Source organism: Capsicum annuum, chromosome 8 (genome assembly GCF_002878395.1).
Source record: "Capsicum annuum cultivar UCD-10X-F1 chromosome 8, UCD10Xv1.1, whole genome shotgun sequence".
NCBI lineage: Eukaryota > Viridiplantae > Streptophyta > Magnoliopsida > Solanales > Solanaceae > Capsicum > Capsicum annuum.
Window position 1 is genome coordinate 19,243,976 of NC_061118.1, and position 26,718 is coordinate 19,270,693.

The 26,718-nt window shown below is 34.0% G+C and overlaps 1 protein-coding gene across 1 annotated transcript; it reads right to left on the reverse strand.

Annotated features, from left to right (window-relative positions):
• Positions 1–5,389: 5,389 nt before the first annotated feature.
• On the reverse strand, positions 5,390–9,037 carry LOC107839001 (protein indeterminate-domain 7). Its single transcript, XM_016682327.2, has 3 exons — positions 8,229–9,037; positions 7,359–7,755; positions 5,390–6,409 (listed from the first exon to the last, which is right to left on the reverse strand). Exons 1-3 carry the CDS (start codon positions 8,425–8,427, stop codon positions 5,545–5,547), a joined length of 1,461 nt encoding a protein of 486 aa, XP_016537813.1. The 5' UTR covers positions 8,428–9,037; the 3' UTR covers positions 5,390–5,544.
• Between the last annotated feature and the right edge of the window lie 17,681 nt (positions 9,038–26,718).

Below are 26,718 nucleotides of genomic sequence, written 5' to 3' on the forward strand. Positions count from 1 at the left end.
GGATTTATTCTTATCTTGTGGCTATTTTATAATTTGATAGTATTTTTTATATTGATATGAAGATGTCTTGGATTTATTTCTTAGATTTGTTGGATTCATCTTATTGTGATGGTTTGCACTTGATACAAGTGTGGAGATTGGATGCTCCTTTCTTGCCATGATGTAGTTCTTATCTAAAGTGGAGTTAGACAGTTAGAGGTAGGTGGTCTTTCCTGTGACCGCTTCTTGAGTTGTTGTTTTATTTTTCGATATGTTGTCTTGACCTTGACGTAGGTGTCAAGCTTGGTACCTTTTTCCTCAATGAGGTGATTCATGGTCTGTTTGAGCTATGATTGTCCTACTTAGGTAGATACAGGAAATCCCTATTTTAAAATTTGTTTGGCCTAATAAGATTATCTGGAGTGCTTTGCCTTGATGATATTTTCATATGAGCACTCTTTGCCAAGATAGAGTATTGGACTGGTTAGTTTCTGGCTAAAGTTGTATTTCTCTAAGTCGCTAAAGTTCTTGCTATTACTAGCGTGAGTTGCAGCCTTAGGGAGTTCTTGAGTATGCTTTGATAGTTCATGCCCTCCAGCAGATATGGAGTTGAACTCTTCTATTTTCAATTGGTGGTTTATCTTCTATTCCGATTTTTTTCTTACACTATGTTTTGATTTTGGCTCGGTATGATTTATCTCGGATATGTCAGATTTGGATACTAAATCAATTTGATTAGTTGACATTAATATAGACTTATTGGCTTAATTTTTGAGTTGACGCCTTGGAATGGCGATTTGGAAGTTATTATAGATTTAGAGTATGAATGCCTACCCATCTTTATGTTTGGTTTTGGGTATTTGAGATCGAGCGATTCAGCCTTGGTGTTGAGATTTCAGCTTAGAGTTATAGAGCTTAAGTGCAACCTTCATTTTACATTCATCTCAGTTTGGATTTCATCTATAGGCTTATTGAGCTTACTCCGTGGTTACCTATTCAGTCTTTTCGACTTTAGATGGATTATAGATGATAGGTGTTCAGATGATAGCCCATGGACTCGGCATTGGTTCCTTCACCTTTAACCTCAAATCTTTAGTTTTCTTTGAGATTCTTAAATGATATACTCAGGGAGACCAGTATGCTTGAGTGGGATTCAACTTGGTTTCATTCTTAATCGATGTGACAGTCTAGAGTGGATTGTTCAGTGGTGAGTGGTTGCACTTTAGAATCCTGACTGGCAGTTTTGAGGATTATCCAGACCAGTTATAGCATTGGCATAGATTGCAGACCTTGTTATCTCTATTTGTGTTCATAAGTGAAGCCTTATGATCTTATTCTCATACTTGACAGTATGATTTTTTATGGATCAACTTTAGTTTGTTTTATGTTAGTGTGATAAGACTGTACAGATAGGACTTAGGTGACTTTTTGCTTGGTTTGGAGTATTAGCAGGTTTGGAATGGCAAAAGAAGGGTATATTTCAATTGGAGTCGGTTGTATGACTTATGCCTTGGTTTTCTTTTGGCTTAGATAAGCCTTTATTGATTTGTGCAGGTATTGAGATGGCATTAGTGTGTCATGGTTTGAATTTGCATGCATCAGCCTCCTTCAGTTCGGTTGGAGACCAGTTGTGGTGGAGGTGGAGTTTTGGCTATTTGGAAGTAAAGTGAGAAAGTTGGTTGAAAAAAAGATACCAGTGGTAAAATCCCTCGAAAGTGTCCTCTCATCTTAGAGGTTACTAGGAAGTCATGTTCGGAGTATGCAGGCTCAGTACCTCACCTTTTGAGCTATTGTGATCTTTCTATCCATTGACTTTTATGGACAAATATCCTTTTAGTAGTGGATATTGTAATGACTCTCCAGTTTATTTCCTTGATACGCATAAATTTTCAAAGTTTTGAGCCTCCCCACAGCAGCTACAAGATATTTATGACTTGTCGGAATAATCGGCTTGGTGATCGGATAGTTTATTTGGATTTTAGGCTCATTTTTCTATTTTAGAACTTTTGTTGTTTAGGATTTGGTCTTGAACCAAAATTCCTAGTAGATGACCTCAGATGAGAATTCTAACAATACTATCAACTTTGGGATGTTGAGTTTAGGCTAGGTAGATTCTTGATTCGAGTATGATTTTAGACTCTTGATGATGTTGATGATATTAACAATGTTGATACTATTGATGATGTTGATGATATTAACAATGTTGATACTATTGATTATGTTGATGGTGTTGGTGATAATTGAAAATCCTGGATCGGGACTAGGTTGGTGTATATAGATACTCCCAAACCCCCTAGAGGCCCATTCGTCCGTGAGTTATTATGTCGAAGAAAGGTAGTCGTCGTAGGTCTTTCCTTTATGATATGTTGAGCTAGATGAGGTATATACACAGGGTTACCTTGTAGTATGTAGGTCGGTTATGGTATTATGGATTATGTCATGACATTCATTCTTACATGTGCATCACCTATCACCAGTATGCGCCTATATCTATCAGCCTTATGAGGGTGGCATAGGTACGACTGATGAGTAGGGTTTATGGTGTGTTGTATGTTGATTGAACCTTCTGAGCCTATAACGGTGGGGGTTTATGAAAGGCTCGATTAGATATTATTTTTCTAGACTGGCCAATTACTCACATTGTCGTTACTATTGTTATTATTATTCTTATAATCATTATTATGGCTAGTTTGTGCCAGCTTTGTTAATGATATAATATAGAGATATAAGGTAGGATTCTGTCTCTTTCATCTTACGATTATATTATTATGCATGATTAACTCATGATTAGACATATGGATTAGAAATTCTGAGTATACTAGCACTAGTTCCTACTATGATTATGAGGTCTTAAGATGCTTGTCTGATGATTTAAGTTGTACCTCGAATTGAGATTATTTATACATATATGTATATCTATTTATATGTAGTTGTAGTATTACTGCATGTCCCTCTCTTCCTTTATTTATTCAGATTTTATATTCACTCCTTAGCCTTTTATATTGTTGTAAATCCTTTTTTTGCCCTTTATTCATACATTAGTCGGTGATATACGGTATAGTGTTAAGATTCGTAAGTATGGCTGGAATAGGAAAGTTCATCCTTAATACTTCTTTAGCCTTATTATGTTAGTTTCTTGGATATGAGTAGGATAGTTCGCCATTGCTATAACACTAGCTTTATTATGTGGTTGCTGGATATTTGGGTTTAGACTCTATTTTTGTTTATATGTTGTACATATCTTCATTATCTTTGGAGCTCAGTTGACAGTTTTCTACTGAGTACCACGTATTTGGTACTCATACTACACTTCTGCAGCCTGCGAATGATAGTCTGGGTTATCGTAAATGTTGTGTGCGTCGTGAGGAGCAGCCATAGTTTAGAGATATAGAGTGAGCTCCTGACGTCTGGAGTATTACTTTCCTCCGTCTTATGTACTATACTAGTCTTTATGTTGTATTCAGAGATGGTTGTATCTGTATATCCATTTAGTACCTCATTTGTATCCTTCTTATATTAGAAGCTCTTGTACTGATTCCACCAGGTTTTGAGATTATTTTATGTATGTTAGTCTTTTATTACATCTATTCCGCATTCTTTCCTTCATTCTTTTGGTAGTCCGCTACTAGCAGTTCCGAACTACGGGATTGGCTTGTCTACTGGTGAATTATAGTAGGCGTCATCACGACCTGAGAAATTGGGTCGTGATGATTACATAATGATAAACTTACAAAAGTGCTGAAATAATCTTTCTCCAAAACACTTACATACAAAGGCAGACTTATTTTGCAAAATATACACCTTCATACCCATGTCATTATGTATACGTATTTGCCTTGTTCTCCCTATTATTTGATATTCAATTTGATACTTTTGCAGCTCAAATCTGCTTTAATATGAGGTTCTAGAAGAGCGTATAGTTTGTTATATGATGTGTTTATGCTCAACAATATAACATCAATGATGTATTCTTAATAATTTTATTCATATGTTTATCTCCCAGAGTACTTCACAAGAACAGAAATGCTTCCCATTGCTAGTCTTCAGCACATAAAAAATGTTACCAAAAATACAAATTAACGAATACACCATATTGAATCAATCAAATTATATATAATATACAAAGCACATAAAATATGCAATTGCACTCATAAAAAGCCACAAATGCACTTGAAATATATAAATAAACTCACAACATACAAAATAAACTCAGAATATATATTTATAGTCAACATATACAAACAAAACTCTAAATATACAAACATAATAAAAATATACAATCGCAATCGAAATATACAAACAAACATGATAAATACAAATAAATTAGAAAATTCTAAATAAAGAAAAATATAATTGCAGTTTGCAGAATATATAAATACACTCAGCGCTTATACAATTACATTCTGAAAAAATAGAATTAACGTTGTTAATTGAGCATGTAGCAAAATTGAGTTCGATCAAATAATAACTATCTAAGTTCGAATAACATAGAGTTCGATCAATATTCAAAATCCACACTGAGATTAAAAACTTTTAACGAAGCAAAAAATGATTTCGAACAACATGAATAAATTGACTTAATTTGTTGAAATTCATATACGAACTCAATTTTGTTATTCAACACATATAACAGCAGTGATGATTTATTTTAAAAATTAGAAGCTCAGGAAGGAAAGAATCTTCAATTGATTTGAGTTGTTGAAAATTTTACAGTAAAATCGCATTTGAAATTTGATTTCAGTTGTTGAAAAATAACAGCAAGTACGTTTAATAAGAGTCATTTATGGAAAAGAAATCCTCAACTTTAAATACATGGTGTAATTTAAGCGACTATTTATTTCTTATTTAACTCAACTGATTTGAGAAAATAAAGGGCAGCAAATTCCATTTATATATGTATCTCGACAGCAAAGAGTGCCTAATTATGGGATAATTATGAAACAATTGCTATGAAATTCCTAATTATGGGCTTAAGTTTGCTACTTACGATTTTTTTTTCCTAAAATATTACCTTGTTTCCCAAATAAACTAATAAATCAGTCAATTACTTTTCTTCCAAGTTATACATATATAATATTTCTTTGATGATAAGAAATAACTATGAGAAGTCCATGGGGTTAAAAAGTTAATTACCTAAAGAGTTTTTAACCTATTTATAAATTAATATCCTTGTGACTCCATCAGTCTGACATACACTTTGATAGACATAGACAAGAAGATTCTTACGTTTCTCCTTTACCTTTTCTTATTACAGTTTTGACGAATACGATTCCCACAAGGCTTAAATAATGATGGCTGAAGGTAGGTTGCTATTTATTCTTTTCGTTGTGTTGGCTTCATGATATGTGTTGAAATTCAACAACATAAGCTCTTTATTGATAAAAGGAATAAATGAACTAAACTGAATAACTGAGACAGAAAGGATGAGCATATATAGATAAAGCTAAGTTAAGAAGGGGTGCTTAGCTCCCTTCCCAAAAGGACTGTATCGAAAGATATACAAACAAGCAACAAAATAGGAGTACTAAGTATTGCTGTCTTAATTAAAATTCAAAAACAGAGTAGCTAATTCTGCCACTGTGATTCATTTTGATTCTGGTGATTTTGATCAAATGAAGCAGCAGTAGCAGAAGAAGACCTCATCTGATGATGAAGAGCAGCAGCTGTTGTAGTATTGAGAAAGTCCCTATGATGTGGAAATGTTCTGAGACCCAAGAAATCTCTTGTCAACCCTTCATTATTTTCTTTACCACCTCTCATCAAATGGGTGCCACCACCAAATCCCTCATCAAAATTAGTAGCCATCATGTTTTGGATGTCATGGACTTGTTCCATGAACCCAGGGGTGACACTAGCACCAAAATGAAAAGTACTGCCAGACGCTTTGTTGTTATTATTGTTCCCATAAGATGCCAATCCTTGACCAGTAACAAAACCAGTATTACTAATATTAGTTTCAAATTGATGATATTCATGTGATGCTAAATCAACACCTCCCCCTTCTGCTGCTGCCGCTACCATGCCAGTTGTTGTAGTACTACTAGTAGTAGTAGGACTGAAAAAACTTGTTGTACTCATGTTATTAGCAGCAGCAGAAGAAGTTACTCCAATTTGTGCTGCTTTTTGTAGCAATGTAGTTGCACTCATGTGAGCTGACGCTACTCCACCAAATATGTTACTACTACTGTTATTAGGGTTTTGAACGAATAACTGAAAAGAAAGATCGTTTGAAGGGTGTGAAACAAGGTTGAAGTTACTTTGTTGTTGTTGTTCTTGTTTCAGTTGGAAGTTTTGGAGTGCATGGAGATTAAGGTGATGGGAAGTTGAAGAAGCTGATCCTAATAAAGGATTTGGTGGTGGGATTATTGTTCTTGAACTTTCTTCTGCTAAAGCATCACAGAAGGCTCTGTGGGTAATGAAGCTATCCCTCCTGTAAAAAGAAGAGAAAAAAAAAAACATACATTTTCAAACAACACAAAAAGAAGAAACCATTCATTACACATGAATAATGCAGTATAGCTTGAGTGTAGTACTGATAAAGTGCATGAGTGCCCTCTATTCGTCAACCCTTTTATGTGTCTTTCTTTCTTTCACTTTGGACAGACTAGATTTATCATTAATAGTAGAAAACGAATCTGCAGTAAAGTTTTCTATGCAAATTGCTTTTGCAGATAAAATGTGGACCCTCTACTCCCTCTCTCTCTCACACACAAAGAGAGACACAAATAGACAAATTCATTTATTCAGACGTACACATGAACTTACACACGTGAACTTTGCTGCTCTATCGGTATCTCTAGCTAAGTTTGATTCAAAACTTCTTTACTTTCGACTAATTGATTGTAGAGTTTAACATCTACTGTAAACTAATAACGACAATGAACAAGAATTTTATATTATTAAGGCAGAAGCGCGGAGCATATTGTGTCACGTAAATTGAGATAGATAAGGTAGCTGGGTTCTTCATAGATTAGTTATATATAGGAGGATAGATTAAATGGATTGTTAAACACCATTACAGGGTTTGAGCCGATGTTATTGAGTTTCATTGAATCAGTACAAATTAAAATCTCAAGCTCCGCCCTGCAGTAAGTTCATCTAAACGATAATTATTGAAAGTTCACAATAACTTAAACCAGTTATTTGAAAAGAAGATAGACAACATGCTTATAACATGTTAAATTATAACAATAACTATTTGAAAAATACTTTATACAGTAGATAGATGTATATAATTATATCCTATTGAAAATAATAGTAATAGTAATAATTAATTAAAGAATATTAGCGACGAGGAGGAGAAATTTGAGCGGCTCCATAGTGATCAACAATCAATATTACTTCAGTACTAGTTTGATTGGTTGGTTTGATTAGCTTACCTAGAGAAAAGGGTTCCACAATCACATCTATACTCTCTGGTACCACAAATCTTGGAATGAGCTTTCCAATCAGATTGAACTGCATAACGCTTTGAGCATTTCTCACACTTCCATTTTTTCTCACCATGTTTTCTACAAAAGTGCTTCTTAATCCCAGTGAGATCCCCTAGTGCCCTTGAAGGATGATGGTGTACACATGAAGGCTCTGGACAAACATATACTTTCTTCTTCACCTCTTTATTTGTTCTTTGCTTTAGCTTCCATGGCAAATTATGCCCTCTTCTGTGTAGTTGCAGATTCTGATCTCTTTGAAATCCTTTGTTACAGATCTCACATACAAATCTATTTGTTGCCAAAAGACTTCTTGGGGACAATGCTACAACTTCTGCTTCTGGATCTAATTCATGAAAAATTAAGTCAAGCCAATCTACTTATTTGAAACATAATTGCACATGACTCGATTTGAAAATTAGTGACATGCTATAAGTACTAGAAATAAATTATACTGATGACATGAACAATTTTCACACGATTAGTTTATAAAACTTAAATCCTTTTTATATGTTGAATTCCATGCCAACCAGAAAAGTACTCCGTAAGTTTCAATTTATGTGGCAAGTTGAAATTTTAAAATTCAAACTTCATTATTTAATCATAATTCGGACATAGAAGCTTTAAGTTTTTTGAAATAAAATTTATATATTTGAAAACCATGCATAAAGTACCATAAAACACAATAATTAGCAACTTCAAATATTTAAAAGATAGAAAAAAAGATTTGGATCAAAGAAGATGTTGGTGTCTCAAAATTTTAATTGTGTCACATAAATTTAGTAGGGAGGGGTTCATATATAGTAGCAGCATAGTTACCTGGATTGCCTGGTAGGTTTCTCTTCTTCTTGTTAGCAGCGGCTGGCTGTGTTTGAATCTGTGCTGGTGCAACAAGAGACTGTTGTGGGTAGCGAACGCTACCAATTTCAGTTCTATAATTGCTTGAAGATATACTTGCATCATTAGATGCTGATGTTAAATTAGACATACTATCGTCTCCTAGCATACCCTTTATCATTCTACCTCTCTAGCTACCACTAAACTTTACTACTTCCCCATAAACTTAAAAGATGATTTCTTACCCTATTAACTTGTTGAAAAAAGACCAAAAGAGGGTAGTCTAAGAGATGATGAGAGCTGTTGTGTGTAGTTTGTGCTTTATGTATCTTTTGCTGCTTTGTCTGAAACCCTAGAGAAAAATGAGAAGTTGACAAAGGCTAAAAGAAGAATAGATGAAAGAAAGAGGAAAGCAAAAAGTAATAATAGTCCGCTAAGCTTACAGTCTCCCAAGCTATCTTCTTCAAGAAAACCAAAGGTCCGAGCGAAAGCTGCAAGCTAGGCTAGCAAGATTCAATAAAGGCCATACACAAGAGAACAAATGAAACCAAGCAAAATTATAAGATTCTTTATAGATAAAAGGAAACATAATTTCAAGAGAGAGAAAGATAAAGAGGAGCTGTGGATGAGAAGGTATCGTTTGTTTACTTCCATACCCCATCAAAACCATAGCCAAAGGGATGGAAACTTGCTCTGACGTTGCTTTTTGTCTTTTCTTGTGTTCGCTTCTCAAATCTCAATCATACAAATGTTACCTCTCCATTATTCTGCTAAATTGCTTCGCTCATTCTAATTCCCTTTTAGGTACAAATTTTATTTACTTCCTCCTTTTTTTAATAAAAAAATAAATTATTCTTCTTTTTTTTCTTTTTAAAACAGAATGATCCTTTCTCTTTTGATAATATTTAAATTTTAATTTTTCACGTATTATGTTTAAGACTCACAAGATTAAACGACATTTTGGTACACTTGATAAAATTTTAACTTAATATTATAAGATTTAAAAGTCTTTTTTATTTTCTTAAACTCTGTGTCAAGTCAAAATTAGTCATTCTTTTTTAAAGGGAAGAAGCATTACTTCATAAGTTATTTTTATATTTTTGTTCTATCAATTTACAAGTTATTGTATATAGGACTTGTATGGTACAAGAGATAAGGGGATAATTAATATCGGAATTAAATTTAAAAAAGATTTTTCTATGTTTGATTGGGATGAAATGCATGGGATAAGTCATCTATGAATAAAATATTCCAAGATTATAGTATTATTTTTATCCCACCATATAGCTACTCCTGAGATAATTAATCATAGAGTAACGTGTTTCCAACCAAACTATCCCTTAGCATATATAAATTTTTTGTCTTTTTAGGCATTCGAACATAGTTCTCCATGATTTTCTGTCACTTTATTAATCGTTAAGACAGAAATTTAACTAAAGTATTATCGTTTCACCGCGTTTCCCATTTTACCAGAAGAATGTAAGAAATGTTAAATGAAAGTTCAGTTTGCCATCTATGAACTTGCGCAACATTGCAATCTCTTTCCAGGATATTACATGAGCGTTTAATGGATGTGCTATATGATATGGTTGTGGCCGTATTATAGGGCTTCAATTAAGTGTTAAAGTAACCAAACTGAGCTAATAAAAATGGGTCATTTACGACTGAGTGCCTAGGCAGCTCAAAGAAAAACTACACAAAAATGTCCATTTCAAAAAATATACTGCCCCATCGTCATTCAAAGAAAATAATTACAAAACACCTAGTAAATAAGTGTATTTTACACTTTTGGGATATACAATTCACGTGTTATGATTCAAGTGTTCTTACTGTCGTATATTATTAATGTATTTATTGAGCACGTCAAAAGAACCCTTGTAGGGTAACTATTAGCTATTAGTATAGTACTCCCTCTAGACTCTTGTTCATAATTTACTTGGGTGTTTTGGCAAAATAAACACTTTGAAAAATTAAATATAACAATTAGTGTCAAATTTTTAAAAATGTAATATTTAGTGTTAAGTTTTAAAAAATATAGTGGATAGCCACATTTATGTTGTCATTCATTTGACTTTGAAAAATCATCCAAACCTACCACATAAATTTTAAACTTTACAATTTAATCCCCCATCTCATCCAACAAATATCTAATATTTTCCTCCATTTTTCATATTTTTTATTTTTAATTAAAAAAGATTATCCAAGAAACCACCAAAAGCTCTCGTTTTTCAGCTACTTTCCGATTCCGGCGAAATCTTCCTCATCATCATTGCCTCTATGTTGTTTCATCTTTTCAAAAAAAATTGCAAAAAATATTTTTCCACCATATTTACTAGCTTAAAAAGTTTTTCAAATCCACTCAATACCTCATTATTAGATAGATTTAGTCGTTTAGAAGCCCTACGTATAGATATCTCCATCCCAGAGCTAGGAGGGCATCCATTATATCCAAACCCATCTATTCACATTTTCGTACGGAGGTTATCATACCACTCCTTGACTAGTCATCGACCAGTTATAGATCGATACCTTAATTTATTATTGATCAGTGGTCTATAATGACAATAGCTGAAGTAATTATGATCGGTGATGATTAAAGGGTGTGTGAGAGGGGGCTCCCAAATATTGAAATTGAAAATCATTGAGTAAGAAGACAGTGTTCATCCTGCTGTGTCATAATGGTTCATACGACGATATGGTTCGAAGCGTAATTGAGAGAGAAGAATTAGATTGCAAGTCAAGCGATGTTATGATTAGCTATCTAATGAATGGGAGGGAAAAAATACATCTCACATTCATAAATAATAACCAGCAGGTGTCCCTGTACATGTTGGATGTCGTTGTCGATGGCTCTAGGCCATTACTGAGGCGGATAAATATTGTCGCGGGGTCTCTGATAACCCCGCCACCACACCCGATAGTTGATGAAGATCATTTGATTAAAGATGAGAGCCCCAATGTTCATCTAATGATAAGGAAGATCATTTAATGGAACTGAAAGATTTCAAATTATTTCAAGAAGAGCGAGAAGAGTGTGGATCGGGATCACAACCCAACCACACCTTCTCCAATGAAACTAATTTTCATATAGAAAAAATATTTAGTAGCAAAAAAGAGCTAAAATTATTATTGGATGTAGCATCGATGAAAAATTCTTTTGATTGTGCTACGTTGAAGAGTTATAGCAAATACTTGAAGGTAAAATGTGTATCTCCTAGTTGTACATGGATGTTGCGGGCGAGGAAGTATGAATACACTGACAGATTTTTCATCTATAAATACATCGACGATCACACTTGACGTCAAACACACTATACGCAGCCATAGTAAAATCACAACCAAAGTCATTGCATCACTCTGTGAATTTCTATCGCGACGACAAGGGTCCGGATACTAGCGAGATTCAGAGGATTATTTTTAAGAACTTTCACAGTAGTCCATGCTATTGTAAATGTTGGATGGGGTGTGATCACCAAGTAAATAGTTCGAGGTACATCGGAGAATGGGTATTCTTGCCTTCCGACTTTTTTCTACATGATCGACACTCTTAATGTTGGCTCTACCTATTCCATTATGGTGAATAGGAATAATTATAGGTTCATGTACTACTTTTTAGCCTTGGACTCTTGAATTAGGAGATTTCGCCCACATGAAAAAGGTTATTGCGGTTGACGACACTTATTTACATGGTAAGTACAAGGGTGTTGCTAAGATCGATTGCACAAGATATGGAGAACCATGTTTATCCAATTGCCTTTTGCATTATTGACAAGAAAAATGATGTGTCTTGGATTCTTTTCTTTGAGAAGCTAAAGTCTATAGTGGTTGATGAACTAGATTTGTGCTTTATCTTCGATAGGCACAAGAGCATCGCCAATGGTATTGTGAAGGCATACAATCATGCTCATCGCGGGTATTGCATGAGACACCTAGGTGAAAACCTTTGAGTAAATCAGCAATGTAGAGATTACCTCTATCTATTCTACCCCGCAGTAAAGGCATATTCTTTTGAGGAGTTTAGCAATTATTTTGTAGAATTCAAGAATTATTATCTCGAGACATCCTTTTTCCTTGAGCATGAACTTGATTTTGAAAAGTGGAGCAGGGCATATTTCCCCGGCAATAGGTATGATGTGATGACCACAAGTATTATTGAGTCGGGCAATACTATATTGATAGATAAAAGGGAGTATCCTGTGGCATCCATATTTAATTTGATTGTAAATAAGTTTGATGAGAAATTCAGGGAGAGGCATGCATATGTCCTCAACTATAAGGAGAAAAAATTTGTGTCTACTGCCGAAAAGATTGCAAGGTACAATATGAAAAAGGAGACTCCTTTTATATAAAGAACGTAAATGGAGACGATAGCTAATTCACCGTGTTCAGCAGGAATTCTGCTGCCAAAGTTAACCTACAAAAAAAGTCATGTTTTTGTTGAAAGTATAACTTGGTCAAAATACCATACCTTATGCAATGGCCGTTTCACGATCAAAGTAAGGAGATGGTTATGGTTTGATTATCTATGAGTACTCTTAGCCCGTGTATAAAGTCGAAGCATACCTCCTTGCATATTTGGAATCAATTAATATTATCCCTTTGAAGGCTGAATGATGTGTGCCACAGGAATTGCTAGATGTGAATATTCTTCCATCCCTTATTGACAACAAGCTCGGAATAAATAAAAGAAAACCTATTAAAGGCGTGTGAGAGGCTTGCAAGACCAAGAGGAGGAATAAGTGCTCACCGTGTAAGGTACCCGAACACAAAAGAACCATATGTAATAACAACAAATCCTAGATAGGTTTTTACCTCTTGTTTTTGTAAGTTATGGTAATATATGTATTTTCACAACCCAACAGTTTGATCTAATTAATGTTAGTTTTATCAATTTTGATTTGTTTTTAGTATCGATCGGATAAGTTATAGCATATATCGTGTGTACAGTCTATTAGGTTTATTCTTTATATCCCACTTAGCTTATTATTGATCATTTTTTGAGTCTATTGAAAAACTCTAAATATTCAATCAATCAAATTAACAGTTAGATAATTATGATACCTCAAAAAGTTAGTGCACGTCCACTCAAACGCTCTTTTGATTGGGTATACACTACCTACTAGATTTTCGTTCATTCAAGCGTCAACCAACCACCGAACGGAAAGACCAAAGGAATTTTATTTTGATCTATATAAACATCCATCTATTTTGCATAATATTCATCTTCTTCGACCTAAAAATTTGAGAAATAGCAATAAATGTCAAGAATCACACTCAGATCACTCATGAGAATGCGTTCCTAGCACTACCATGACCTCTTCCTCCTTCGCAATGACCTGAACCTTATTTTCTACGATCTGGGTTAGGATCTGGAGCATCTTTACTGAGAACTCTAATGTATCGCCCATTTTTTATCGATGATCATTGAGAGGCTGAACATGGAGCCCATCAAATTTATCACCCTTCACCATCCCCTTAGTTTAGTATTTAATTTTGATGTCTGGCTAGTTGTAGTTCTAGTTCTACTTCATTGCAAAGAAGCTTTCATGTTTAGGAATTTTGTTAGATGAAAGATTCTCTCTTTTGCCCTTTTTGCTCATATTTTAGTGTTGATATTATGTTAAACTATGTAGCAATGAACTAATGAAATGAATTATTTTCTATTTTCTACATATTATTCTACTTCAATTTTATAGTTTCATTGTTGTTTGAAATTTTGTAGTTCAGTTAAAAGATAAATGAAATAGTTGCCAAACTTCAACATTTATGGTATATATATATATATATATATATATATATATATATATATATATATATATATATAATGCGCTTATGGATAATGAATCTGGTCTATCAGTGATTATGTTGATTTATACAAAATTAATTGTAAGGTCAATGGGGTATATGATTGACCGAGATTCTTATCTATGCGAGACTGTCTATGTAATCGATAGATTTCAGTATGCAGATTGATTTAATGGTAAACAAACATTAGTACATAATCAAAAATATAAATAAATAATTAAATAAATAAAATTAAATTGAGGACCATCAATTGTGTCCAGTGTAAATCATAGACTGCAAGTCTTATTAATAATATATAGGATTAGTTTATTGACCTTACTAGCATATTGTGAAAAAAAAAAGAATGATTAACTAATAAAAAATAGAGTAGTAGACTTTATGCAATTAAATGAGTTTAAACAAGTCATGTGATTATATAAGAGTCCACATAAATTGGAGACGATGATCAAAGATGTGTGAGGTTTAGTAGTGGTTGTACAATCAACATTCTCAGAATAATGTTTACCCAAAGCACAAGTATGCTGTCAGGAATTCATTTGTTCAACCACAACTCATCTTCTAGAATCTTTTATCACTATTTTTAATTTACATGAAATTTTATACGATCACATGACTTGTTTAAGCTCACTTAATTGCATAAATTTTAATAATTTATTTTTTATTAATTAATTATTCTCTTTTTTCACAATATGCTAGTTATGATCTATAAATATGTATTCTAGGCTAGTTAGTTTATTATGGAAGTAGGTCATCGTTTATGCTAGGATATATCTGCTCGAGTAAATAACCAAGCATAGTCTAGCCTAAACTATGATCTAGTTTCATAATAAACTAACTAGAGTAGGATACTTATTTATATACCATAACTATTATATTATGAAAAAAAAGAATAACTAATTAATAAAAAATAAATTATTGGATTTTATTCAACTAAATGATCTTAAACAAGTCATGTGCTCGTATAAGAGTCTATTAAATTGAAAACAATGATCAAAGATGTAAGAGAATGAGTCATGATTGAACAAATGAATTCCTCACAACATACATGCGGTTGGGTAACATTATTCTGAAGATGTTGATTGTACAATTACTACCCATCGTCAGACATCTTTGATCACCATCTTTAATTTATGGGGACTCTTAAACGATCACATAACATTTTTAAGCTCATTTAATTGCATAAAATCCAATAGTTTATTTATTTTTATTAATTAATCTTTTTTCATAATACGCCAATAAGGGCAATAAACTAATCTGCTATATTGTTGATAAGACTTGTAGTCTATCATTTACACTAGACACAATCGATGCTCCTCAATTTAATTTTATTTATTTAATTATTTATATTTTTGACTATGTACTATTTTTTTACCGTTGCACCAACTTGTATATACCTTACAAATGATCCAGTGTATAACCTATACGGTCCATTGTCTACCCACAGCATGAGAAGTGTCACGACCCAAATCGAGGTTCTGGCCGCGATAGGCATCCTGAACTACGAGGGTTCGAGAGACCCCTCAACATGTAATCATAAGCATAATCCATACATAATCAAAGTGAGGAAGATATGGTGAAAACTCAAGGGAAATTTATAATACAACTGTGTCAACAAATATGACAATACAATACTTAACTTTCATCTCCAAGGCCTCTAATGAGAAATAACTATCTAGACCGGGACAAAGCCCTCAGCCGGACTATCACTGAAAGACTCAACATATAAGTAAAGGCCTTCCGAAAGATGGACGGCTCACCTATTTATGTCATATCCCAAGTGTTATACTAATGTGATGGACCATGGGACTATACCGCAGAACCTGAAATATAGGGGGTCAATCCACAAGGTACTGGTATGTAGAACCATCCAAAAATAAAATATATTTTTATACAACATATTGTGAGAGCATTTCATAAAAGCATGTCAGCATAAAATAATTAAAAAACACATAGGCATAATCAATAGGCTTCAAAACATTTCTGTAAATCTCAACTCAACTATTTATTTTACTTCTGAGCTAGATGGTCCAACCTACAAAACATAAATACCCACGGGCTATATGGGTCCGCCCTTGACTCGGCGGCCAAGCCCCTAATCCGAGTTTGCCATAAGGATTGGAGTATCATAAAAAGATATGCCCAACTGGCCGACATACCATGCTATCCCACTTGCCGAAATAAAATCCATATTGGAAAAACACGATTTTCATCTAAGAGTCATCTGAACTTAAGCCTTAATCGGGTAACCAAATAGCTCTATTCAAGCCCAGTGTTAATCCTTTAAAATCATGTTTCATACTTTTAAAACATTTGCATCTTTCATGTTAAGGGCACCCTGTGATAGGTATCATCATACCTAGACTTGCAAGTCATAACATATCATGTCATAATTATAGCCCTTTTTGTAAAAGAAATCATATAGATGACCAACCCAAAAGATTCCAATAATTCAGGAGGAAATTCTTAATTCAAAGCGCATGCAAACATATACAAAATACTCTTTTTGAAGCAGTTTATCATGTGGTGACCAACCTCTTTTTGAAACACATGCATTTCTTTAGATTAACAGAATGAACACTTGTAAACAAGCAAAGTACCCTCTCATCATGTCATAACAGTGTTAACCATAACGATAATAAGGATCTCATTTTCAAAACCATAGTCCATGCATTTGATACTATCCCACAATACAATTATACAACATATTTCATAACAAGAGAGGGGATTTTTTTATTCATGCTCTCAATTAAATTTTCAAAACTGAAAACACACCTATATAGGTGACTATTATTCGATTCTACGAAAAGGAATTTAAGACAATACATACTTCCATCAAAACAATCATGCTATTCAAAAGATATAAAAAATCCATTTATGATGTAAACACGATTATGGATCTTTATAACTTGATAAAAATAATACAACTTTTGCCCATGGAGTTGAGGATACACCCACGTACCTTAGGTTTTTCTAACTTGGAGGATGAACCCTAATTTTGATGCTTTCTTGAAGAATCTTGACCTTGAAAAGATTGAATTCTAGATTACTTGGGGAAAAATGATTGAATTTGTTCTTAGAAAAAGAGAGGGTTTTTCTTGAGAGTTAATTGGAGAAGAATGGCAAATAATGCCCCAACTGATGCCCCAAGTCCTGTTATTAACGATTGGGTTGAGGGTGAAAAGATCTAATTTCCCTTCTGACATTTTTAAATTCGTAATTCCGTTATGCATGCCCACCATGATGCGGTCTTATCATGGTAGTTTACTAGTTCAGACTAAAATGATCATAACTTTTCGCTCAGGTATCGCATTAAGGCAAAATTGGTATTGTTGGAAAGCTGACTCAATTATCTACAATTTAATGGGTCTTGAGCTGAAAATTTTCACATATATCAAAATTTATACATGTTTAAAGTTGACTCTTATAGAATCAAATACCAAACCTTGGACGAATCCAAGGTTGTTAGCTCAACTTTGCTCTATGTGATTTCTATGAACATTTTTCACCTAATAAGCACTTCACACACTAGGATAAGATCATGACACATGAATTCAAACTATAAATCAAGAACTGGATGAAAAAAACTTCACTGCAAAGCGATGTGTGTGCCAATGGGAATGTCACCACGACGCGGCCCTATCATGGTGACTTACTAGATTTGTGATCCAAATGTGAGCCAAACCTTTTTTGAAAAATCCAAAACTCCCCCAAAACATACTTCTTACATCCCTAAATATGAATTAACTCAAAGACTATCGTCTCAGCATTGGAAAGGTCAAAATAAAAATCCTGAAGTTTAGGGGTATTGAAGATGATTAAGCCCCTAACACTTAGTAAAAATTTCGAGCCTTAAGGCCCTTCAGCATACAACTAGAAGCTGAATTAAGCTAAGAATAGTATGGAGTATTACAGTTTGGGTTCATAAACATAGGAAAGATGGTTTAACTTTAGCCCAAAAGTGAGGGGTCTTATATTATCTCCCCCCTGGGATCATTCATCCCCAAATGATGGGTAGGAACTTGTTGAAGCTCTAAAAGTATTGAATAAAGAACCTATCCTCGCACTGAATATTTTTCCTCAACCAAATATGCAAAGGTATTAAAAGAGCTTCATGATAACCCCTAGTGAAACGCGTAAGCACAAAGCATGAGGTAATGAAAATTTATATAGGGATGATCTTGCACATGAGTTCTATGAATCATAATCATCACAACACAAGGCATGAGTTAATTTGCTGATAATAGGCCTGATTCCCATCGATGCAATCATGAAATGAGATTTTGCGGGAGATAGGGATAGAAGCATTCTCTACTTTACATGATATAATTAATAGACTTAAACTTAGAGACACTACTCCGCTATGCCCCAAATGATAAATAACATACTTCATCATTTCCAACTTACAATTCTCCCATCACACATCTAACACAAGAGTTTGAGTCCTACTATATAATACTCCTATGTTGAAGGCCAACTAGGAGAAAAGAGGTGCTAGCTTAAGCTATTTGACTTCATACTATATCCTTTTACGAAGAATACTACACCTTATCATTACCATCAAACGCCCTCGGGTTTTAATTAATTCAAGAAGTACTAACCACATAGTACATGGGTTTATGTTTTCATCAATCACAACATTCAAGCCTATCATTACTACACCGACTTCATGTATCTCCCCAGTAAGACCAGCAAATTCAATTAATATCACATAGATTTTCACCATATATCTCCTAACTAACTATTTTATATAACAAAAGTTCATCTCCTTTTTTCCCTCTTCACCTATAACCTTAGTTAAAAAAAATCACATCAAAATTTCATATTCAAGAACATCTACTCCCCTACCTAAGACATTACTACACTTCCATAACCATAATAATACTAACATATGAAGGGTCATTGAGGGACCCGAGCATAAACATCTTGAATGGAAGTAACACTATCTGATTATAACTTATACTTATTGCACTACTCATGATGGGGCACGAGATGTAGATACGATACAATAGGCATGAAGTTCTTCATATATCCGATGTGTAGATCATAGATATAGAGTTATTTTGACATAAACATACACAACAAGAGTTCTTAGGACTGGTCACAGTGAGAAACATATGTTCACATATCAAGAGTCATATAACATAAGGCTAAAATTCATAATGTCAATGATTGAGACAAAAATTACTACTTCAACCTATTGCTTCTCATTTTCAAAGCTGAGATAGTCATGAGTTTGCATGTACCTTATCACTTTAGGCTATACCCGACATAAAATGGATCGATAATACATAGGAAGTATAATTTCTTTGAACCAAGCATTATATGAGACATGGATTTTATGGATCATGAGCAATATAACATAGAGCTTGGATACTTGGAATATTAGATCACTGAGAGACATTATTGCTTCTAGTTTGGAGGTTGAAACATAACATGAGTTACATACAGAACTCGGATCTTAGACATAGGTAGGTCTTGAATACATAAGATATTGGTAGAATGACTTCTCAAATTGAAGTAAGGGGGCCTGCTTGAATAGGAATAAATTTTATCATGACTCATTCCTGAAACTTGACACCTCAAGAAAATTTAAGAACTACCTTAATTCATCATCTCCTCCTTAGATCAAAGTCACAATCTTAGATTAAGGAATATCTTCTCATTAAATCTACAAGCACAACTCTCAACACAAAGGGCATATCGCCATACACATAAACTCTAAACTCTGCCATGATAACTATACTTTGAAGGCATTGCTTTTCAGAAATGATGCTTTTAACTTTCACTAGCCCCTATAGCCATCACCCTATCACTCCCACTCTCCTGAGCATACACATCCACACTCTTTATGACATAATAATTCATTCTTCACTACTTAAAACGCCAACATTAGACCTCTACTCACACACTTAGAATCTTAAAAGAATTTGTAAAACTATACTAACGGCACATACTGCCTACCAATATTTCCTCAATTCGGCTCTAAAGAACATCACACAACAACTTTTTATTTTTTCCCCATACTACACAATTCAAGAACATGAACTAGGTTCACAAGACACTTATACCCATCAAACCTTATCCAACAGCATACTACCTGGGGGTTTCAACTTATTATAATATACCTAACACTCTTATCCACTTAAATACTCAACCACAATTCATTTTTTACACTAGACCTCATGTACATATATAATAATTATCCATTCTTTCTTTCATAAATTGCCAACCTAGGTTATTTCACATCTCACATTAAACCTACTAGTTCATTCCCACAAAACATGCACTATCAATTTTGAGCTACTATTCTTACCACTCCACTCAACATCTAAAGTTCAAGCCTATTGACTAACAACACCCATCATATGAACCATGACATATACTATACTAATCAATCGAATAGAAATATCAATCCTAAGTCTCTTATTTCACTTAACTATGGCTGACAAGTTCATTCTCTCCATAACACTACTACTATACCTTAGAACCTCCCATACATCTTATCATGTGTCGTACTAGTTTACAACTACTAGAGAAAAGACAATCAAGGAGGAAAAATCACATAATAGGGGTTGTTGATCTTAATTTTATGATATAACCTATTATGATCTTATCAACATAGTCCATTTTCTCATATTATATTTACTTACCCATACATACAACCCCACTACTTTTAATTTCCATACACATCAAGGAATCTCTACGCGTAACTAATTTCTACAACCACTGTAACTATCCACTCTAGGCTCTTCCCTATTTTGAATGAATAACAATCATAGACAATCACTTTGAACACAGACTACCATGCTATCTACAAATCATACTACAACACTAGTTACTCTCTACATAATGGCAATTCATCCCTCAATCAACGATTATACAACTAAACTAGCTTATTTATGCGAAAGTCACCCTCATCTAGACTTCTAAAATTATGACTTTATTTTACTAACTTTTGGACCGTCTTACTAGCAATAGGTCATGACAACATATCATATACTACTACTCAGGTAGAAATATTGTTCCAACATTCTACTATACATTACTACCCTTAAGTATGATATCTGCAACAAGGATTCTAAAAGGAATAAATACACTCTGGACCTCAGGCTAGAAAGCATAATTGCATTAAGACAGAGGTATACACCCAAATAAATACACTTTGAAGAAATAATAAACTCCTCTCAAGTCCTTGTGCTATCTCATAACTACATGGATAACTAATTCAGAAAGGACCATTTAGTTTAGACTCTAAGACTTTGCCTTGGATCGCCTCGACAATGAGACATATCTAATAATATTAGAGTAAGAAAGGAAATTGGATAAATTTCATATGGACGATGCTATAGCATGAACTAGAGAATGAAAGAATGAGAAACACTGCTAAATGTCTGGTAGCCTCCTGATTATAAGTATGGTGCACAACATACCCATAAGCAAGACCCTATTAGACATAGCTTCGTAGACACCCTAGACTATAAACCGTGCTCTAATATCAAGTTTTTCATGATCCGAATTGAAGACCTGGCCGCGACGGTCATCTCAAACTACGAGGGCCCGATAGACCCCTCAATATGTAATAAAAAGCATAATACATATATAATCAAAGTTCAAAAGATATGATGAAAACTCAGGGGAAATTTATAATACAACTGTGTCAACAAATATGAAAATACACTACTTAAATTTTGTCTACAAAGCCTCTAATAAGAACTAACAATATAAACCAGGACAAAGCCTCCGGCTGGACCATACACTAAAAGAATCAACATATAAATAAAGGTCTACCCAAAGATGGATGGCTCAACCATTTATATCATATCCTAAGTGTTATACTGATGTGATGGACCGTGGGACTACATCAAAGAACCTGAAATATAGGGGGTCAATACACAAGGTACTGGTACGTAGAACCATCCAAAAATAAAATATATTTTTATACAACATAGGTGAGAGCATTTCATAAAAGCATGTCGGCATAAAATAATTAAAAATATATGGTCATAATCAATAGGCTTTAAAACATTTCTATAATTCTCAACTTATCTCTTTATTTTACTTCTAAGCTAGATGGTCCATCCTACAAAACATAAATACCCACGGGCTATATGGGTCCGCTCTTGACTCAGTGGCCAAGCCCTCATTCTGAGTTTGTCGCAAGGATTAGAGTATTATGAAAAGGTATGCCCAACTTCTCTACATACCATGCTATCTCACTTTCCAAATAGCACATAAAACCCGTATCGGTAAAACACGATTTTGGGCTAAGAGTTATCTAAACTCAACCCTTATTCGAGTAGCCAAATTGCTCTCTTTAAGCCCAGTTTTAATCCTTTAAAACCATACTTCATACTTTTATAATATTTGCATCTTTCATGTTAATGGTAACTTATGATAGGTATCATCATACCAAGACTTGCAAGCCATATCATGTTATGTCATAATTATAGCTTTTTTTGTAAAAGAAATCATATAGATGACTACCCCAAAAGATTCCAATAATTCAGGAGGAAATTCATAATTCAAAACGCATGCAAACATATACAAAATACTCTCTTTGAAGCACTTTATTATGTGGTGACCAACCTCTCTTTGAAACATATGCATTTTTTTAGATTAACATAATGAACACTTCTAAACAAGGAAAGTACCCTCTCATCATGTCACGACCCAAAAATAAGGGTCATGATGTCACTTGTCACGGTGTACCTTGACAAGTAATCCTATCACCCAAACTGATACAAAAAGAGGAAAAGATAGAAATATCCCATGTTAAGGCTTCTAGAATGAAGCCAAACTATACAAGTAATCATACCAATGCTGAAAGGCCTATCCAAAATACCGATCATGCCCAAAACTAGGTGTTAATAGTGTAAGAACTACTAATACAATCTAAGAGTCAAATACAACAGAAAAATAATAAAAAATAAATAATAGTTTTCTCTTAATACTAATAAAGACATAAGTACTATAGAAAGATAGAGGTGAACTTCGAATGTATGAATGTCTAGCTGCTACCTTGGAAGCTCCAACAATCACCTGAGTTAAGCAAACTGACGCATATTTGGGCTAGAACCTGCACTAAAAGGACGCAGTAGGCATGAGTACGATCAATTTGTACTCAGTAGGTATCATAGGACGACCAAGCAAAGTAGTAAATAAAGCATACAAAATATACACTAAGGGAACGTCACCTGCAATCAAAAAATATCCCACAATGGTAGCCCACGCTGCTTGCACTAATAGTTCTAATATATCACAGATATTGCAACATCATAACAAGGTAGAACACAATTATGCATTATAACAATTATGCATTATATCACATATATGTAGAACAAGAGGGAACATGCATATACAAGATCATCAAATACAAGTAAAAAAAGATAAGACAATTACATAAATGGCAAGTTTATATGGAAACACAACACAATATAAACATAATGAAGTATGTGCAATATATGTGATAATGATGATGATGATGATGCACGAGGTCATCGTACAACCTTCTAGATCATCGTACAATCCCCGTATACACCTACGGAGGCAAGACTCCCAATGCAAAAATCATGGGGAGTTCGTCAACTCGTATACAATCCATATATATCATATCTTCTTTTTGGAACATCCCTCAAAAAGGTGTTATCAGGTGTTGCTAGTGTTTCTCAGATGTTGCCACGGTGGTATCAATGTTTCATGAATTAGTATGATATGAAGATATAACGCTCACAACTAATCACAATGAGTATTTCCACAAACAACCACATGATATATTTCTATAACCAACCAAATAATCTATTTCCACAACTAACCATAATGATATATTTCCACAAACATATGAGCAAACATCCACTCATTATTTTTGTTTCATCTATGAATTTCCACATGTCTTATATGCCAATAAAGTATGAATATAATCAAAATATACCAATAGTACCACATAAAGCATTTTAAAAACACAATACAATTATTCACATGTATTCAAGGCTATCAATATCACATTGGACCCCACACGATCACATCTATCACATAATATCTCAATTTCGATAATTATATCACATATAGCTCCCCACACAGGTACAACACATTGATAGTTCTCATTCTTAACATACATTTTGTATCATCATTTACTACCCAAACCAGTCTAAAAGAGTTAAGTCATAACCTAGCTTAAAAGCCAAAACCAGTTCGCTACACTTCGAACTCACGACCTTACTTTTCACGAACAATCTCAAACTCTACTAAAAACATCGAATATAAAATTTATGTGTCAAAATAAAACCAACGACACCTATATTGAGTACTTTCGATTCGAAGTCAAAACGAACCCATGAAATAAGTTTTTGAAAAAGAAGGGAAAAATGAAAACTTTACTTCAAAAACATGTTCCCCGTGTTTTTAGGTATCTACAGCTGAAAACTCAAGTTAAATTGAGTCAAAAACGAGGTTCAAATCAAAGAAAAATCATTTTAAGCTTTATCAGGTAAATTCTTTAAAATTCGGGTTAAAATCAAGAATCGGAGTTGTTTTGAAGGTTAAATTGATTAAAACCAGTAATTATAAGATAAAAACATTAATCAAGTGAAATTGGAGTTTAAAATCAAGCCTAAGATTTTCGAAATTTTGAGAAATTTATCAAGATATTACTAAGAAAATGGTGAATTCTTACTGTAAATCTCTAATAAAATCAAGAAGTAGGTGTTAATCTAGCTTTCCAAGCTCCCACAAGCTTCAATTTTAAGCTCCCATACTATTTTAGGGTTTAACTCTCAAGAGACAAAATGAAAAATGAGCATAATGGACCAAAAAACTATTTAATAGTGCAGAAAATCTTTACTGGTAAGCAAATTTTTTTTTTTTAAGTCTAATCCTGACTTTGTTGGGGTGCCTGAGATTTGTTTAGAGTCCGATATATACAAACAAATAATGTAACCACACTAAATTTGACGTTCCGAACGCATTGGCAAAGGCGAATTTTTGAGAAAACATCATTTTCAAAAAGTTGATCCCCGAAATCCAAAATTGTAACTTTCTAAACTGAGGATCAAAATGAGATTTAAAAGCTGTAAAATTACACCAAATACACTAACACCCAAAAATTAACATTCCAAATTTGCTGGCGAAGTCAGATTTTTTATCCGAGATCATTTCGACCAAATGTGGATCCCATACCCATATTTTCAAATTTTTAAATTTTTGACCAATAGGTCGAAATGAGCTTAGATGCATCGAGACCCCAACCAAAGGTCTACCTAGCCTAAAATTGATATTCCAAAGTAGCTGACACAGTTCATTCGGCCATCCTTCACACGGATCAAAAGATATTTACATAAGTCTAAAATAAGGCACTTAAAGCCATTAAAAACCACAATATCACATAAATATATCAAAATACATCAAAAATCGTGCCAATCACTCTCACACCCCAAAAATACCATAATGCAACTAAGGGGAGGGGTAAAACAGTCAAATCATAAATTTTACTTATTTCATCAAATTTTTAGGTCGTTAAATTGTCCACTACTAAAAATCTAGTTCGTCCTCAAACTAAGGGAAAAGAAATACTTGAATCAATAAAGAGCTGAGGATAAGAACTGCACATATCAGACTTGACCTCCCAATTAGCTTCATCTATTGCTCCTTGTCCCTACTGGACCTTAACCATAGGGATCATTGCAGAGCGTAGCCACCTAACATTCCTATCCGAAATAAAGATTGGATCCTCAAACGACAACTGCTCATCTAACTGAACTAACTCCCAATGAATAATATGAAACTCATCCAGAATGTAACGGCGAAGCATACAAACATGAAAAATTGATGAACAGTAGATAGATCAGGGAGCAAAGCCAACTCATTAGCCACATCACCAATAGTCCGAAGATACTCAAATGGACCAATATATTTGAGCTAAGCTTACATATCTTCCCAAACCTCTTCACACCCTTCACGGGTGAAACTCAAATAAAGATACGATCACCAACACTAAATATCAAGGCATGAAGTCAACGATCAACATAGAACTTTTACCTACTCTGAGCCACTCTAAGTCTATCCTGAATGACCCAGACTCTATCCCAAGACTCACGAAGCAAGTCCATACCTTGAGGTCTCACCTCTAAAACATCAAACCAACCCACTGGGGAGCGACAATGCCTGCCATACAATGCCTTAAAAGGAGCCATATCAATACTGGAATAATAGCTATTATTATATGCAAACTCTACTAAAGTCAAAAGATGCTCCTACTAGCCATCAAAATCCATCACGTATGCTTGGAGCATCCTCCAAAAACTAGATAGTCCACTCTAACTGTTCATCAGTCTGGGGTGAAATGTTGTGCTAAGATCAACCCGAGTACCCAACTTATCCTAAAAAGTCTTCCAAAAGGAAGATGTGAAAACAAAACCCCAATCTGAAATAATAGACAGCGTCGCACCAAGCAGATGCACAATCTCATGAATAAAGATAGGGGCTAACCTCTCAGCACTGAATGAAACCTGAACTAGAATAAAATGAGCTGACTTGGTTAATCGATCCATGATGACCCAAACACTATCAGAACTATGAAATGTATGAGAAAAATTAGTCATAAAGTCTATAGTGATTTTTTCCCGCTTTCACTTGGGAATAAGCAGCCTCTGAAGTAATCACCAGGTCTCATATG

What these genes read in the sequence shown, in the direction of transcription:
- LOC107839001 (XM_016682327.2), bottom strand. Translation starts at nt 8,427, where the DNA reads ATGATAAAGGGTATGCTAGGAGACGATAGTATGTCTAATTTAACATCA. An exon ending in AAACCTACCAGGCAATCCAG is followed by an intron (nt 7,756 to 8,228) that starts GTAACTATGCTG and finishes TTCATGAATTAG; the next exon opens with ATCCAGAAGCAGAAGTTGTA. An exon ending in TGTGGAACCCTTTTCTCTAG is followed by an intron (nt 6,410 to 7,358) that starts GTAAGCTAATCA and finishes TTCTTTTTACAG; the next exon opens with GAGGGATAGCTTCATTACCC.